Source organism: Ranitomeya imitator, chromosome 4 (genome assembly GCF_032444005.1).
Source record: "Ranitomeya imitator isolate aRanImi1 chromosome 4, aRanImi1.pri, whole genome shotgun sequence".
Classification (NCBI taxonomy): domain Eukaryota; kingdom Metazoa; phylum Chordata; class Amphibia; order Anura; family Dendrobatidae; genus Ranitomeya; species Ranitomeya imitator.
This window is the reverse complement of record NC_091285.1, coordinates 280,104,065-280,123,168: the sequence shown is the minus strand read 5'-3', so window position 1 is coordinate 280,123,168 and position 19,104 is coordinate 280,104,065. Positions and strand designations below refer to the sequence as shown.

The 19,104-nt window shown below is 39.3% G+C and overlaps 1 protein-coding gene across 4 annotated transcripts in view; it reads right to left on the bottom strand.

Annotated features, from left to right (window-relative positions):
- Positions 1-1,418: 1,418 nt before the first annotated feature.
- Positions 1,419-19,104, bottom strand: part of TBC1D30 (TBC1 domain family member 30) — a 109,998-nt gene continuing 92,312 nt past the window's right edge. For 2 of the 4 annotated variants that reach the window (XM_069764678.1, XM_069764680.1), the window contains 8 exons: positions 14,327-14,495; positions 13,928-14,096; positions 12,924-13,029; positions 12,350-12,462; positions 11,911-12,050; positions 5,834-6,040; positions 4,682-4,741; positions 1,419-3,400 (listed from right to left, as the gene is read on the bottom strand). In XM_069764678.1, the coding sequence (XP_069620779.1) occupies positions 2,649-3,400; positions 4,682-4,741; positions 5,834-6,040; positions 11,911-12,050; positions 12,350-12,462; positions 12,924-13,029; positions 13,928-14,096; positions 14,327-14,495 (1,716 nt within the window). In that variant the 3' untranslated portion in view covers positions 1,419-2,648. The remainder of the gene's footprint in view (positions 3,401-4,681; positions 4,742-5,833; positions 6,041-11,910; positions 12,051-12,349; positions 12,463-12,923; positions 13,030-13,927; positions 14,097-14,326; positions 14,496-19,104) is intronic. The other 2 variants (XM_069764679.1, XM_069764681.1) reach the window with 1 other exon arrangement.

Genomic DNA, 19,104 nt, shown 5'->3' with positions numbered 1-19,104 from the left:
CTCATTGCACAATAAATCACAATCCCATAACGTTGCCCCAGACCCAAAATCATGTGCAGTACGAAAAACAAGCAGAAGTATGGAGCAAAAGGGTTTTGCTTCCAGGTGGGGATGAATATCACCTTGAATAAAGTAAAACAATGCACTGAGGTTTGACAGTGTCCAAAAATGTACACTTCCCCTGGACAAAGCTACACGCGAAATGCGCGTCGGGGTGCCACAGCCGCCTTAAGGTAAAGTGCCTTACATACATGTTACACCTATCCCTTCTCTTTGGTCTTTTCAACAGGTATTGCAGCTATCAGTACCTTTTTGGACACTGTCAAACCTCAGTGCATTGTTTTCCTTTATTCAAGGTGATATTCATCCCTACCTGGAAGCAAAATCCTTTTGGCTCCATACTTCTCAGAACATATATATCTCCTTGTTTTTTGTACTGCACATGATTTTGGGTCTGGGACAGCGTTATGGGATTGTGATTTATTGTGCAATCAGTACTTTACACTGGAACGGTTTCCTTTTTTGTGGCTATCTTTTTTGCATTTGTTGTCCCTACTGATTTTACTATAATGTTATTTTAATACATACTAATAAATGTCTGTTTTTTATGGCATACAGCTTCTTTCCTTTTTTTTTTTATGTAAATTTCCTATCAGTAGGTCTTTGGAATGTGGGAATAAACAGGGAGGAAACACAAGCTAATATGGGGAGAACATTCAAACTCATTGCATATGTTGTCCTTGGGTACCAGACTGTTTGTGGTGAGCTGTCGGGACATGTTGCTGAGTGTTGAAAAGCTGCTGGGGTATTATATTGTGCATGTTGAGCTGTGGGGGGAATGATACTGTGTGTGGAGAACTTGTGGTGATATATTGTTTGCATTGAGCAGTGGGGGACATCATACGGTGTGTAAAATTCTGCTCTACAGTAAGTGATAAAAATGAATATAAAATACCATTGAGCAAAATTATTGAGTTTAGCATGCTGGCCCAGTCCTACACAACAGTCATGGTCTTTCACATGGCCGTGTAAAAAAAATATGTCACAGCTTCAACCAGAAAAATCGGACTATTTTTTTTCTCATCTGCGTGCAATGCGTAGGCAATCAGTTTTTTTACAGCAGCAGCCATTAATCATTTGCAAGACCATTTACCATTCTCTAAGTTACAGAATTGCAATGTACCCATAAAAATTGGTTGCTATACACATGGAATAGTTGTTTGTTTTTTTGCATACCCAGACTTGGATGGGCAATTCTCAACCGATTTACAGAAGAAACTAGTGCATGCTGCTATTTTTTTCACATGCAGATTTTGTCCATGAAAAAAGACAAACTGCTAGTCTGCACTGAATAACATTGGTCAATGTGCAGTCTGTTTCTTCACGGACAGCGCTTGGGCCAAAATACAGTCACAAGATTGAGTACTAAATGTAAGAGACTTTTAATGGTTACAATGTATTTTTATTATCCATTAATAAACAATCCATAGAATCAGCATTTATCTGATCTCAAAGAGCATCTGTGATTATAATTACACCAAGACCATGCTATTCTAGAACTTTATTATTGAAAAGAAGGAAAAGAGACAATACATAACACATATCTAGATCCCACCTTGCAATTTTACCGTTATAGAGAAACCATGCATTTGGCACATGAAATATGAACAAATGATATCTGGGAATCAGCATAACAAGTAGTTGGACAATTTACAGGTAACTCAAAAATAAAGTTACCACTTTAGTGAAACCTTTCTATGGGAACAAAGACAAAGGTCATCAAGAACATCTCAACTGTGTTCTAGAAATCATCTCTTTCTAATAACATCTCTGAAGAACAAGACAACGAAAGATGCAAATTAAAGCATGCAGAAAGGAAGCATTCACACGGAAACTGTTCTTTTTACTTGAGGACAACACCATTTTCTTGCCATGATGCCTCAACACAAACCAAAATAGATAGGACAGTAATTCAGATTGCACGATGGCGAACATTACTGTGTAAAAATATAAATATTCTACTGTTCTGTTGCTCTGTAAGAACTTACCTTAGTGTCAATTACATAAACTGAAGCATATGCAAGATGGAAACAGGATTATACTTGGGCTGAGCATATGTTGACATTTGGCAAATCACAGTGACCCTATGAAATGTCCATATTTATATACCGTAATTTCTTGATACAAATAATTCTACAATACATAAATCCCAACTAGAAAAAAGTTTCACTGGAAATGAATGAATGGTTGTTTTGTCTGCCCTTTCATATACAGCACATCAAGACTATGCATTGTCTGTGGCTGGTAGTCTACATTACGCCATTCACACGTCCTTAGTCAGTGGGTAAAGAAGGTCCTAACCTCAACACTGGAATGACTGCAAACAACAAAGATTCCAATATATAATCATTGGCAAAATGCAAGAGAATTACATAATCAAAACAAAAATCAAATTATTATTTTCATATTAACCCCCTTTTTGAGGAATTTTTATGACCATATTCTACTTTAATACCCAAGCATAGAACCACAACTCTAAAGAAACATGTCAGGTGAGGACACATTTTCCAAGACAGCTCTGAAAGATTAAGGACAGGAAAAATGCAATCATAAAGAGTCTACACTGAAAATAAAGTACTAGAGTTGAGTTATCGTTTTTTGCTCCCAGTAACACCATTGGCAGGCTTGTTGAAGGTTCTGCTCATGTGTGGAAAATTTACTGTTGGGGTTCTATTATTTGGCCCATACAACCCCAAATTCCTTGCAGCTGCAGATTTTCTAAGAGGCTTAACACTTGGGAAGGGGCTAAAAACATGCCCTTTGGGGGATTTTGATAATGTTCCAGTCTCACTTGAGGAATTGTGCGACTCTGATGGTGTTCTATGAACATTCTGAATCACCTCAGACATGTCTGTAGATTCATTACTGGAGTTCAGTTCCAATGTCTCCAGCTTACTTTGCACAACAGTAACATTTGCATTTTCATCCTCAAAAACAGGCTCTGGAGAGTGTCCATCAGCTTTCATTACAGTCCGATCTAAGCTGCTGTCTCCGCTATCCACTGGAGGTCTATCATGCTCAATGTCTTCGGGTTCCTTAGCTGCTTCAACCTGATCTTTAGGGACTTCGGGCTGCTCTTCTATCAGTCCGACTGTGTCCCCATAGCCTTTGGCCCTCGCTATGTTTTTTCTATGAACTCGAATGTGGGTACGCCATGGAGAATTCAGCTTTGCTTTGGTTTCCTCACTCGATAAAATCATAGACTTAGAGGATGGCAACTGAATGACTGAGTTTTTAGGAGCTCTGTTTACTTGCTTCAACTTCTTGCCAAGTAGCAGATGGTTTATTACTGGGGAATGATTTACTTGTGATGGAAGTATGCTGCTCACAGGTCCCTTATCTGTAACAAAGATATTAGGATGTCAAATAAGGAAAGTAATTATTGTGGTAGATATTAGGGTTGATCGAATAGTTTCAGATAAGTGCTTATCCGAATAGCTATAGTGCTTAACGAATAGCTGTCTCGTTAACCCAGCTCCCGATAATCAGCTGTTTAGCGCCGAAGCTGTGTGACATTCACAACACATGCATGGAGAGCCTTGTTTGTTGGGCTATCCATGCATATGTTGTAACTGTCACAACTCTAGGCACTTATCCGAAGCTGTTCCATCAACGCTAGTACATATGTATATTGTTAATTTTCTATTAATAAAGTGAATTTTTGAGTATATAATCAGAAAAAAAGGTGTACAGAAGTCTCTACCATTTAATATAATTTATCCACTCCAACTTTCAGGAGTTAAATTATCTTCATTAAACATGATAATATGCTTTTTTTTTCAATCAAAACTTCCCTCCACCAATCATACAGACAGCACATAAAAGAGGGATTTGGATGTGATGCAAATAGGAGATAGTTAAACTTAACAATAATCTTTAACTATGAAATCGGCAAGAATCTGCCAATTTGAGACCCAGTATCGCCATCATGGTTTCTCCTACTCTCCATTTATTCCGACACAGTCAGAGCACTGAGTTTCAGCAGATAAGGAAGGCTGGCTGTTGGCACAGCATATTAGTTAAGACTAGAGTGATTATCCTTTGCTGTTCCAGCATTACACATGATGGAGAAGGGGACTGGCTTCATTAATGAACAGAGCGTCACAGCGAGCTTGCGCTTTACATGCCAAAACAAAAACAGAGGACAATCTGTCTGACGGGTGTTGAAATGAATGAAGGAGTAGTTTCATTATTTTCTGCTGGCAAAACAACCAAATAACTTTTTAGATCTTTGGACAACCCCTAAATAATCAGCAAGTAATCACATATTTAAGCAAATGGTGTGGTTGTGACTTTTATAAACAGATTTGTGACAAAAGATTTGAAAAGCTGGTATGTGATTCAAGAGAATGAAAATATGCATGGTAGTCCTTTACAGGTGGAAACATCTTTGTCCTCTCAGTATGTTAGGCTGAGGAGTATGTGCAATTGTCTTTGGAATTATGTACCATAAACTAGAAATAAATTAGACTTGTACATAAACTAGGAGAAAAACACAATTCACATCTACTCATTTTGTCACTGCACAAGTATGATCAAGATGTTTCCTGACAAAGGATGACCAGTCATAAAATCTAGAAACAGAACCAAGAACCCCAAATAGGTATTTTTTTTTTAATACCATTATTAAGTTGATCCCTAGGATCAAATGGGATCCCAGGATCGTTTTGTTCTTCAAGTCCTATGATGGAAAAAAACAACATGCAGGTAAAAATGTAACATTGTGCAATGACAATATAGAATTTTAGAAATATTAATTATAATATTAACACTTTAATGGAAAACGATGCGTAACTAGGTCATTGTTGCAGTGTCTGTATCGAGCAGGATCAGTACTCTCCATATGGGGTAAATGTTGATTGCATAGCGTGCATTTGTTTAACCCCTTAACGACCAGAGGTAGTTCAGTTTTTTGCGTTTTTGTCTTTTGCTCCCCTTCTTCCCATGAATTATTCCATAAGGGAAAAAGTTATTATGAAAAAAGAAAAAAAAAAAAAATCAAAAGAACTGCAGTTTTTCGGTCACCAACCCTTCCTTGAGATGCATTGTTTTGATGACTTCTTATTGTATGTACAAAAGTAGCCATGTTTCAAAGCGCAGATAACACAGCACTGGGAAGAGAGTAATTTGGCACTGAACTTAATATTAATAGATTTTGAAATATTAATATATCTTAATCCATTAAAGGGTAATAACTTTCTGAGAAAAGTGAACATGGCGCCTTTTCTTTGGTATAGCTAAATTTGGCTACATTTTCTACCTCAAATTGGCATCAATGTAACGATCAGTTCGATAGGCAAAAAGCCAAAATCTGAAACAGTTCAATGGACAGAAAACTAGGTTGTGCGTCTAGTAATTTTTTATTTATTTTTTTACCAAACAAAAAAAAATGGTGAAAAAAATGTCTAATCTCTCTGCAAGTTTGGCATCATCATAATCGTATTGTTCTTGAGAATAATGTTTCCAGGTCACATTTAGTACAGACGCAATAAAAACAAAAACCATAGTGTTATTGCATTACTTTTTTTTGGTCATCATTTCCCGCTTGGAATTTCTTTTCAGGTTTTCCAGTAAAATTAATGGTGTTATTCAAAACTACAACTCGACCTGCATAAACAAGCCCTCATATAGCTATATAGGTGGAATAATAAAAATGTTATGGCTCTTTGAAGAAGGGGAGCAATAAAACAAAGGCAAAACTGAAAATTGGCTGTACAGCAAAAGGCGAATAATGTACAGTTTATAAATGCAGAGTCCGGTAAAGAAGAGTTACCTGCTCTTATGTAAACGTGATTTAGTTGCTGCAGCTGCCTCTTCTTAATCCGGGAGTACTGCTGTTTCAGGGCATTAATATCAGTTGTCATACGCTCCATCATCATACTATTAAATACAGCATGATATTCTCCTCGACATGAATCAATTGCTCCAGGACTTAACTCTGAAATGTTGCCAAGTCTCAAGCTTTGCTCCTCTTTTTGATCTGAAGAGAGGACCAACAGAAATAAAATGTAATTTCAAAAAACGTCTGTGTAACAAAGCTAAGTGGAGACTGACCGTCCTGCCAACTCTGCCAGTGCATCACAGGTCTCTCCCTATAACCACACATGTAACGAAAGCGGGCTAGGGAGAAGCCACCAGGATCCAACCTTTCCATCTGGTCTCGTGTGGGATAGTCCATGGCAGATAATAAAGTATGTTTTTAACTGGAAAGCAGCAGCGTTTCATAGTCAAACATGCATAGCTCACGTCATTCACCAAGCGTCAGGTATAACATCTGGCGTCAGGTATAACACCCGGTGTCAGGTATCACACCAAAAATTTTGGAGGAAAATGGTGGTGAGTCTGGTAATCGGGATTGAGCTTACCGGGGACACAGGAGGCAAGGTTGCTTCAGGAGGCTAGCGGTGGCAAGAGCGCAGCAACGTTGTGGTGCCTCTACACTCATTAGATGTCAGCGCCAGTCAGCAGAGTTCCCTTTCCCATTCACAGGGCCAGTTATAGGCAAAGTGGGGCCCTAGGCAAAGTTTAATATGGGGCCCCAAATGCTAACATATTGCACATTACACAGAAGCATTTCGGTTGTATTTACATCCGCTGAGTTCAGGCCGCTAAAAAAGGGTGATGGACAATACTGAAGTCGGTCAATGCTTGTTTCCCGGCCTCTTTACACCGACTGAGAAAGAATGAAGGGAACAGAATGATCACTAGCAGGTCAATCTGTCCCCATACAAGATCATGTTATAAGCAGCACATCTACAGTTTACACCGGCGATGTGCTGCTGAGAAAAATTTGTTCCAGCATAAATAATCCAATCATTCAATGAATATGCAGCATTTTACTTGTTTAGTATACTACACTCCATAGTCCTCCACATAGTATATTGCATACTACAGTCCTCCATATTGTAAAGTGCACACCCCATAGTCCTCCATATAACATAATATGCTCCATAGTCCTCCATATAGTATAATACACACCTCGGTCCTCCATATATTATAATGTGCACCACAGTCCTCCATATAGTATAATATACTCTGCAGTTCTCCATATAGTATTATACACTTCCCATAGTCTTCCATATAGTATAATACACTCCTCATAGTCCTCCATATATTAAAATACACTGCTCAGTCCTCCACATAGTATAATACACTCCTCATAGTCCTCCATAGAGCATAGTACACTCCTCACAGTGCTCCATATAGTATAATGCACAGCCATAGTCATCCATCTAATACAATTCACTTCCCATAGTATAATGTACCCCATAGTTCTTCATATAGTATAATGTATTCCCCATAGTCCTTGATACAGTATAATGCAGCCCACATATAATATAATGCAGCCACCACCCCAGAGTATAATGTAACCCCCCGATAGAATATCATGCAGCACCCCTCATAGTATAATGTAGCCCCCTCAAAGTATGATGCAATCACCCCTCATAGAATATAAATATAATACAGTCCCCCATAGAATATAATGTAGCCCCGAATAGAATATAATACAGCCCACCTCCCCATAAAATATAATGTAGCCCCATCAAAGAGTATGATGCAATCATTCCTCATAAAATCTAATACAGCCTCCCACAGAATGTAGCCGACCACAGAATATAATGCAGCCCCCGTAGTATTTAACACAGCCTCCCCATAGATTATAATGTACCCCCAATAGTATATAACACAGCCTCCCCCCATAGAATATAATATACCCACAATAGTATATAACACCGCTTCCCCCAGACAATATAATATACCCCCATAGTATATAACACAGCCTCCCCATAGAATATAATATACCCCCCAATAGTATATAACACAGCCTGCATAGTATACAACACAGCCACGTAGTATATAACACAGCCTCCCCCATAGAATATAATATACCCCCATAGTATATAGCACAGCCTGCATAGCATACAACACAGCCACGTAATATATAACAGCCCATGTAGTATATAGCACAGCCCACGTAGTATATAGCACAGCCCACGTAGTATATAGCACAGCCTATGTAGTATATAGCACAGCCCACGTAGTATAGCACAGCCACGTAGTATAGCACAGACACGTAGTATAGCACAGCCACGTAGTATAGCACAGCCACGTAGTATAGCACAGCCACGTAGTATATATCACAGCCCATGTAGTATATACCACAGCCCACATAGTATATACCACAGCCACATAGTATATACCACAGCCACGTAGTATATAGCACAGCCACATAGTATATAGCACAGCCACGTAGTATATAACACAGCCCACGTAGCATATAACAGCCCACGTAGCATATAACACAGCCCACGCAGTATATAACACAGCCCACATAGTATATAACACAGCCCACGCAGTATATAACACACCCCACGCAGTATATAACACAGCCCAGGTAGTATATAGCACAGCCTATGTAGTATATAGCACAGCCTATGTAGTGTACAGCACAGCCCACATAGTGTATAGCACAGCCCACGTACTATATTACACAGCCTGCATCTCCCCCCGAGAATGGCCCCACTGGAAAAAAAAAACAAAACAGAAAAAAAAAACAACACTCCTCACCTCTCCTCGTGCCCACGCTGCTCCCTGCTCCTGTCTCAGTGGTTGCACTGCCGGCTGGCACAGTGAGTGCGTGATGACATCATCTTGCACCCGCAGTGTCAGAGGCAGAGCGGGGAATGATGGAGAGGGAGCGTTAGCTGACGCTATCTCCTCCATCATTGCTTTGAACTGTACTGGCAGATGCCGGTATAGTTCAATGCGGTGGGTGAGTCGGCGCTGGCGGCAGGTGGGCCCCCTGCCTCATAGGGGCCCCATAGCGGCTGTGTGATGGCCTGCTAGCTGGGGGCCCCAGGCAGCTGCCTGGTCTGCCTGCCCCTAACGCCGGTCCTGCGCATTCAGTTCCCTGGGCTGCAAGAAAATGGCCGACCTGAGACAGCCCATATGCAGATTAGAAGCTCGGGAGAGAAATGTTTTCCCTATTTTCCACACAAAAATTTGGGGTGCGTCTTATAGTCCAGTGTGTCTTATAAGCTGCAAAATACTGTAATGAATCTTAACAGTAAGTTTTATATTCAGACTTTTTTTTTCTTTTTAAGATGTATTGTTAGCGACAGCCTCCAGGTGGCAGCATATAAAACCATGGTTCCTGTAACCTCCAATAAAGCGACTGAGATATTACCGTATATACTCGAGTATAAGCCGAGATTTTCAGCCCATTTTTTGGGCTGAAAGTCCCCCTCTCGGCTTATACTCGAGTCATATACCCGGGGGTCGGCAGGTGAGGGGGAGCGGGGGCTGTGTAGTTATACTTACCTGCTCCTGTTGCGGTCCCTGCAGTCCCTGGCTTCCCCGGCGCTGCAGATTCTTCCTGTACTGAGTGGTCACATGGCACCGCTCATTACAGAAATGAATATGCGGCTCCACCTCCCATAGGGGAGGAGCCACATATTCATTGCTGTAAATGATCGGTAACTGTGACCGCTCAATTACAGGAAGAAGCTGCAGTGCCGGGGAAGCCAGGGACTGCAGGGACCGCGCCAGGAGCAGGTAAGTATACGGGGAGCGCAGCGCTATATTTACCTGCTCCTCGCTTCGGTGCGGCTCCGTCTGCAGCGTCCTCTAGCAGTGACGCTCAGGTTAGAGGGCGCGGTGACGTAGTCAGTGCGCGCCCTCTGCTGAGCGTCAGTGCTGGAGACGGAGCCGCACGAGGAGCAGGTAAATATTGAAAGCGCCGGCGTCCTGAGCGAAGAGAGGTGAGTATGTGATTTTTTTTTTTATTGCAGCACCAGCAGCATTCTATATGGCACAGCTTTATAAGGAGCATCTATGGGGCCATAATCAACGATGCAGAGCAATATATATGGGGCACAGCTTTATAAGGAGCATCTATGGGGCCATAATCAACGGTGCAGAGCAATATATATGGGGCACAGCTTTATAAGGAGCATCTATGGGGCCATAATCAACGGTGCAGAGCAATATATATGGGGCACAGCTTTATAAGGAGCATCTATGGGGCCATAATCAACGGTGCAGAGCAATAGATATGGGGCACAGCTTTATAAGGAGCATCTATGGGGCCATAATCAACGGTGCAGAGCAATATATATGGCACAGCATTATATAAGGAGCATCTATGGGGCCATAATGAACACTGCAGAGCATTCTATATGGCACAGCTTTATAAGGAGCATCTATTGGGCCATAATGAACACTGCAGAGCATTCTATATGGCACAGCTTTATAAGGAGCATCTATGGGGCCATAATGAACGGAGCAGAGCATTAGATATATGGGGCACAGCTTTCTATGGAGCATCTATGGGGTCATAATGAACGGTGCAGAGCATTCTATATAGCACCGTTGTATATGGAGCATCTATGGGGCAATAATGAACGGTATGGAGCATCTATTTTTATTTTTGAAATTTACCAGTAGCTGCTGCATTTCCTACCCTAAGCTTATACTCGAGTCAATAAGTTTTCCCAGTTTTTTGTGGCAAAATTAGGGGGGTCGGCTTATACTCGGGTCGGCTTATACTCGAGTATATACGGAAAGTTGTTTTTCAACTAAAATGTTGTGTTAGCCCCATATTTTTAATTTTCACAAAAAAATAATAGGAGAGAATGAAAGTCTATATTTATTATGCATTCTCTATTGAATGTCCAATAAGTGGTTGTGGACTCCTGTTTGGGCACACGGCAGGGGTCAAAAAGGAAAGGAGAACCATTTGTTTTTTGTAACACAGATTTTGTTGGAATTGTCTGCAGGTGCCATTTGCAAAGCCCTAAAAGGTGCAAAACATCAGAAACGCTCTAAAACTGACTCAATTTTGAAAATGACTCCCCGGTAAGTTTATCTATAAGTGCAGTAACTATTTAGGCCCTCAAGATGTTTTTCAGAAAAAGTTTTTGGTGCTGTCTTAGCCAGTTGAAAGATTGTTTGTTCTCAGTAAAGGAAACAAAATAATAAACTTGCTGATATGAAACATTTGTATGGCTAACAAATAAAATGACATTACAAAGAAAGCTTTTGAGACTACTTAAGTCTTTTCTCCACACATGGTGTAAAAGTATTTGAAGAAACATATATACACAGCATGAGCTTGGAGGGTGACATTACCTAGACTAATTAAGGATTTATCCCAAGCTCATTCTGTGTTTTTCTATTTTTTTCCAAATGTCCATCTATTACACCATGTCTCTGCTTGCACCCCGTAAATTGTCAAGTAGAACCTGACAGCCGATACATGATGCCCAATCACAGGCAGTAAGCATCATGCACTGGCTGTGATATATCTCTCTGAAATCCAGCATTTTTCCATACCTGTTTACAGACACCCATAAAAACAACCCAATATTCAAGTTTAAGCTCCTTTTAGGCAAACAAATGAATCATTAAAAAAAAAAAACGAAAGTAAATAAGGTCCAGATTCATCACCTGCAATTCTAATAAGTCACTTTTCTTTTTTGTCGTGTTATTCACTGATATTCTTTGCGCCAAATTCATTAGAATGGCACACACATTAATTTAGTCTAAAAATTAAAAATATTCTCATTTTTTGTCTTCAACCTGCTTTGCAACTTAACTAAAAAAAAGTTGCATGTTCCTCTAAAATGACAACAGTGGTGGTGACTAGATCTAAAGTATGTAAGATCACTCAAGAGGAGACAGAAGTATATTTGTGCAAAAAATGTTGCAAATTTTTAGAAGGTCACAATTGATGAATCAGCCGAAACCCACCCACAATGGAGATCATAAACAGGTGAACACACAAAATTACTTAAAAAAGGCACAAGGCGAATGGTGAAATGGGACATTAATATCTATTTACTTATTTACCTCTAATTTGCTTTTGATACTTCAGCAATTCTGGAGTCAAAAATCCACTAAATGGCCCAAGGCACCCAACAGAATTGGCATTTAGGTCATCATCATCAATGTCATTTTCTTCATCACTGTCTTGCATTTTACTTGGGTGTCTGCAATATTAAAAGGGTCCTTGTTTAAATGCCAATTCATCCACATCACACTCTTTATAGTCATTCATAGACTTTTATATCATGAGAGTAGTAGACATAGTCCCGATTCAATGTCCAAAACACTTGAATATTTATTGCATATTTTAGGTTTGTAAGAACGGGAAGTACTCCCCAGCAAAGATTCCTACATAACACTCAAACATATCTTACCATTACCGGGTAACACTCTATGCTAGATGAGTGGGCCTGTCAATCATTAGAAGACCTAATTTGTGTTTAGACAATGTTTGTTAACTTACCCAGAAAATGAAGCTGACTTCACTGGTGCTGGGAAAGGCGTGATGTTATATGTATACTTCTCCCTCAGCTCGGCTAGTTGTGGAAATGGGAACGTAGCCATTGAGTATACAGTCTACAAAACCAGAAATACATTTGTAGAATCTCAGCCAGTTTAGTAAAACACTTTCAATATTGAACCAATTCAAAATATAAAAAACGCATGAAAAACCCAAAAAGAGTCAGCAATATGCAATTCAGCTATACATATGGTACAAAATAAACACTTGTACTTCTTGCAAATGATGTAAGAAGCTTACCAAGTGAGTGGCATCATAACTGAGGTTAATTGCTTAATTATATCACTTAAACATTAAGAAAAGATAGAGAAAAGACGGAAAGGAAAGCCAATGAATTAAACAACACTAATAAAGGCGAGACAGCTTTCAAAAAGCTATCACCAGTTTGGGCCAAGACACTTTTTAATTACGCCATCATGCAGTTCACGCACAATATCATACCAGTTTGCAGTGTACTTGTTTCACACCATGGAACATAATCAACTGTATGATCTAGAGAAGGAGATTTTGCTTCTACCTGCATTAGTTCATTGCGGTCTATCAGGTTATCCTCAAGCATCTCTTGAGTCAATCTTCCCATTGCGCTGTAAAATTCGTCAGCATTTTGGCAACACTCAATCTGTCTGAAACAAAACAGAATATTTTAATATAACTGAACAACACTATTAAACAAACATAAGTAAGCAAAATAAATATATGCATTTAGTAACTCCTTAGTACTTCTGGTCCTTACAGGGGACTCATGATATAAAAATTAAAATACCATAGTGACATTTGTAAATTTTTATTTAGGGGTCAAACCAAGAAGTATCGTTTCTCCTTGCGGAGATCGACATGCTAAGCATGCCGAGATGAGGAGACAAAGCCGCAATGCTCCTCTGGGTAATATGCTAATTATGCAAATTGTCTCTTCAGAGAGGAAGAGAGCTTGAACTCTAGTGCACCTATTGGAAGGTAGCAATCCTACAAGTCAATGTTGACCATTTAACGAGTCTTGTCAGGTTATCGAGAGGTCTCGAACAGCCAATAACTCAACCACTAGTCCTGAGTGTCATATAAAAACAGTCTGGCAGAAAGATGACACTTTCCAGAATAAAAATCACCCTGAGAGGTTATACATTCATTTAGAATACTAAGAAATTGCCACAAGCAGAAATATAAATGCTTTCCTTGACAGCAGTATGTTGTATGTGGGTATTTATTGTACAATTTGTATGTAGATTAACTGTATTTAACTCTATGGTGATGAGAAGCGATCTTCATGAGAAACCCGTGTACTCATGTCAGTTTAGCGTGTGGCTTCAAATGCATCGGACAATGTGGCCATGTATGCACATGGACAATATCTGCTGTAACTGGAGCTGTGCTATTTGCAGAGGTCTTGCATAGTGTGAAATGGGGCCTCAATATCAACAATTTATATTAATAGTTTTTTTTTTTTTAATTTATTATTTGTTTAAGAAAGTTATTACATCACAAACATTTCATTAGCAAAACAAACGAAAAAAAAGAAAAACTTACTCTCCAAGCTTTGCCCAAATGGCCAGCGCTACTCTTAGGATGATCTCAGATCCCTCAAAGAACACAGAGTCCCAAATTTTAAGAACAGTGTGGTTTGGAAGACAAGTTGCAAACAGAGTCAAGAACCACTGCATAGTAAACACATTAGTGAGAGGAGGCTCATAACCACCTGCAAAAATAAAAAAATAAAAAGTTACATATGAATCTTCTTTAAGTGACAGCACTTGCATACTTTATTTTAATAGAAAGGTAGCTAATCTAAAATTGAATGTATATTTCAATATTGCAACTGATATTAGTAGTTTGTTAATTGAAGCACAAGATAAAGCTTCCATGACATTTTTTCTTTTGAAAAGCCATGTAGACAGGGTTAGACGTATTCATTGTTAATAAACATACCTCCACTTTCTCGATTTGCAGTTCTCTGAAGTACATCCAAATGGTGAGACAAATCTGGCAGCTTCATTCTCAAGAGATCCCTAAACACCGCCATATCCACTGACAGTGCCCGTAGATTATTGACAAAGTAACTGTCGGGCAGCACTTTGTCAATGAGATAAATCATTATCTGTGGTAGGAGACAAGCAATGTTTATGTTTAGACAACTAGCATGTAAAATAATAATGTCTATTGTATACAAAGAGCTACCATCCAAGAGGGAACAACTGATGTTCACGTGATACAAGGGCTTACTTAATGATTGGCTACATATAAGCAGATCAGCAGTCGTTTAATAGCTTATGTAGACAATTCAACCACAGAAAGATCGTCAACACAACCGTCCGGTCTTCATATTGTTTTCGGCATCTTGTGTTAAAGATTTTTAAGCAAATGTAAAAATTATTTCACCTGAAACGTGCAATTTGTTTTTTCATCATTAGACCAGCAGATTATTGGGAAATGGGCAGTCCTGATAATCACCTAGCATAACTGCAAAATAAATTATTTTTAGACTGGCTACAATATGTTAGGCTGTAGGTTGAACTCTATGGACTGAAGCATACCTTCAACCTTAAAAACTATAACCAACCGGCCCCTGGTAAGCGCCTGCCTATTAATTGAATGTTTAGATAGGTTGACTGCAGTTCTAGACGCACAGAAAATACATGAATACGATCATCCTGTGAATATAATGTCATTGTTTCCGTCAGCACACATCTTATTTACACAGGACAATGTGCTGAAAAGATGGATTCATAACGCAAGTTTAAAATTAATTTCACCTGATGAAAGAGCATTTTTGTTTGCTTTGACTGACAGCGTATTTACACGAGGATAATCTAAGGAACGTTTGTTCTCGATAATCAACCAGTGTAAATGCACTAATCATAGTAAACCGCAATTAAAAAAGGTTCCATTTACATTAAGAAATCATGGCCATTAAACCCTCACCAAATCGGCTATATGTAATGGGTTAGGATGCCGTTTAATGGAGTGATTACTGGGACACATTCTGGATAATCATTATCAACCAGTGTAAATGCAACCCAAAAGCTTGAGAAAATAACTGCACTAAACGGGTAACACTAGTACTTGCTCTGTTAATATCTGTGATATAAACACACAAATACACATCAAAAAGATAATTTGTATGGCATCTGTCAGCCATACATTCTTTGTTTAAATATATATATATATAATGTGTCAATCAAAAAGGGTCCAACATGACATATACAGAGCTACATTATTCTGACATTCTTCTGTTCTTTCAAATTCCATTTGTAAAACACTGCACACAGATTTTATGTAGCATGCATCAACAATATTCCAAAGTTTTGAAAATCCAGACTCTCGTGTTTGACATGCATGTTGGGGAGCACACAACAGTTTTCATTAACCAAACACAAGATGAATGAAAGTATTATTTTTATTATGCATTTGTTTAGTTGGCATGTGCATTTGTAAATATAATTGAAAAGAATAGCTCAATGCCATTTCAATTCAAGGGTATCCCAAACAAAAAAAATGGGCTCTCTGGGCAGAGATTCACAAAGCTGAATGAGTGGCTCCAAACGTGTGACGATAGCCTACCGTGCATTATAAATAAAATGTACAATAGCAAGTAACTTTCCATTATCAAGAGGTAATTGACATTTCATGCAGGGTCAAATTTTTTTAATGAGGGGTGGGGTGATAAAACAATGTCTGAACAGATATAAATGATTCATGTATCCTTTCAAGATTTCTAAGAAGATAAAAGTTTTATTTTTTGTCATAAATATTAATTTTAATCTTTCCGCTTCACTTGTTCAGTGAAATATGTTACAATGGAGGAGCTTTCATGAAATTAACACAAGACTAATTAATGTTTTATTTTTTGTAAGTTATGCGGCTTCAGTTCTCTATGAATTATTAACAACAGGAGGCGCTTTCACTATAGAATGTTGCCAGGAGAAAATCTCCCATGCATTCATTAAGTTCATTTCAAGATACTTAGCATTTGCTATTGCGTCAAAGAAAAGATACTTTATTATCCCAATGGTATACAACACCCAACGTTTTTGTATTCTGCTTAAAAAGAGGGGTTTGTATTTGAGATATATACAGTTACAATAAAAAAATATTCAACTCCCATTGCAAATTAGGTTTATTAGCAAAAATGTACTAACTTGCTGCTGTTTGTCTTAACCCACAAAAGAATATTTTATACATCTCAACATGACTAATATAACAAGTAGATCTCCAAGCTCAACTAAAAATGCCACGTTTAATAACTAATGCAGCCTCAGAAGTTATAAATCCTGCATGACTTTAGTACTTAATAGAGCACCTTTGACTGAAATAACTTAATGCAGACATGATATATAGCCAAACACTCGTTTCTGGTATAATTCTTAAGGAATCCTAGCACGTGCCTCATGGGCCATGGCCTCCAGTTCACCAAAACGCTTTGGGTTTGTGTGCTGCAAATGCATTCTTCAAATCCCACCAAAGAGTTGCAGTTAAAGTCAGGCGACCAACAGCCATTCCAAGATCTTCCATGACTTCTTCAGAACACAAACCTCAGTGAACTTTGAGGCATGCTTGGGATAAATTGTCATGTTGTACAGTCCAATTGTGTCCAAGAGGCAGCTTCCCTACGGTGTGACGTTTTCTCCTTGGTATTTCCTGATACTTTATTAAATGCATCTTGCCACCTACATGCTGCCAATTCCCAGTTCTAAAGGCAACAAAGTAGCTCTAAAGCATCACCGAGCCACTAACATGCTTCACTGCAAGCAAAGTTTTTTTTTGCTCCGCGTAGTATCCAGGGACGCTACCGGCCAGTGCATCCCTGGCTCTACATCGCGTCCCACCATCTGATGCAGACAGCAACGCAGCCCCGGACATCTGCACCAAGCAGGTGAGCCTACATCAAGCAGAACTAGTATTGCACCGCATGCTGCAGCACCCAATATATATAGGTAAGCTGGCAGCTACAGGTTTGTTGACCGGTGGATAAGTACACCACGCGAGCACTATAGTGGTTCTGTTCGGTAGAGGGACTATTTAACTTTTTATCTATTTACATGGTCACTTGATTATCCTGAGTGGAATCGGGGTCTTTTAGGTTATTTGCTTTTTGGCTACCCCGGAGGAATTCCTCTCTATGTATACTCAAGCGCGGCATCGATATGGTATTATATAAAGATACTGGAGTCACAAAAAGGCAGAAAAGTGGACATTCTTTGGCTACATCCCACACTAATAACCGCTTCATTGTGAACAATGCCCTTCGGAACCGGATCATGAATGCCACACAACTCTAGGCACATTTAAGGGAGGTGAAAGGCACCCAAGCGTCAAATCAGACAATTCAAAACCATTTACAACAGCGTGGTCTGCGTGCTACATTACCTGCAAAAGTAGCTGACAACACCACCATGCACAAGCACATGAGGGAAGAGGGATCAGTGGGCCTTAATGTCGTTCACTGATGAAAATCGATTAACTCTGAGGAGAAATGATGTCCGCCAACATGTTGGAGACGTCAAAGGGCGCTATGCATCAGCCCCTTTTGTCACCAGTGGTGGTTATGTTACAGCGTGGGCAGGTGTGTCTAGTCAATACAGAATTGGCCTACACTTTGTGAACAGTGACAAGCCCCTACTACTTGAATATCATCATTAATTCAGTCACTGTTCCTCTGCACAAACAAAACATGCCTAACTTCATCTTCATGGATGACAATGCTCCAACTCATCGAGGTCACATAATTATGAAACAGCTGCTGGAGACTGGAGTATCTCAAATGGAGTGGCCTGAACTTTCTCCAGACCTGAATCCCATAGAAAACATATGGGATCAGCTGAGTCGCTGTGTAGAGGCTCGTAACTCTGTACCCCAGAACCTCAATGACCTGAGGACCGACCTACAAGAAGCGTGGGATGCCATGCCTCAGAAGACAATAACTCCACTTGTGACCAGCATGAGAAGACGACGTCATGGCGTAATCGGTGCTCTAGGCCACATGGCAAGTTATTGAGACATTGACATTTTTTCTTGAGGTATATCAACCACTGTTTGTTTTTGTTTCAATAAATTGTTTTAGATGAGGAAATGACCATTGCACTATTTTATTTAAATGCCCTACTTTCTTGAAAAAAATATCACTGTAGCATGAACTTTTTTACATTTTCTATAAATTTCATCTGAAAGCCAAATATCCTTAACTTTTAGTGAGTAGTGTGTGTATAATCCTACAACCTTCTCCGGTCCCTCTCACAGTTAAAGTGTGTGATCTTGCTATTGTGAAATCTCACATTTGTTCTAAACTAGTACTGCAGAATCCTTTACCAATCGGTAACTCATCTAATGATTTTCCTAATCAGTAATTACTTGGTAAAGGATGCAAAAGCAGTAGATTAGATTAAAAAAAATAATGTGAGGACCTGCGATAACATGCAAGATCAAGTGTTTTCATAGTGATGGGGGCCGCAGAGGTTTGTGGGATCTCTCTCATGTCGGATTTTCACATCCAGGAAGTTTTTACCTGACTTTTGCTAGAAAGTCGGGTCTTTTAGTCTGGGATTAGGGTCACTTTTGTGCATATTTTTGTCAATAAGTGCATTTTTGTCAATAAGGCTGCCCACTGTTTTCTTAAATTTAATGGACAGCCAAACTAGTGAAAGGTACTCTTTAAGCTGCTGTACAGATGCTTTATAATAGTCTAAAGTATCGTATATTCTGGTGCAAAG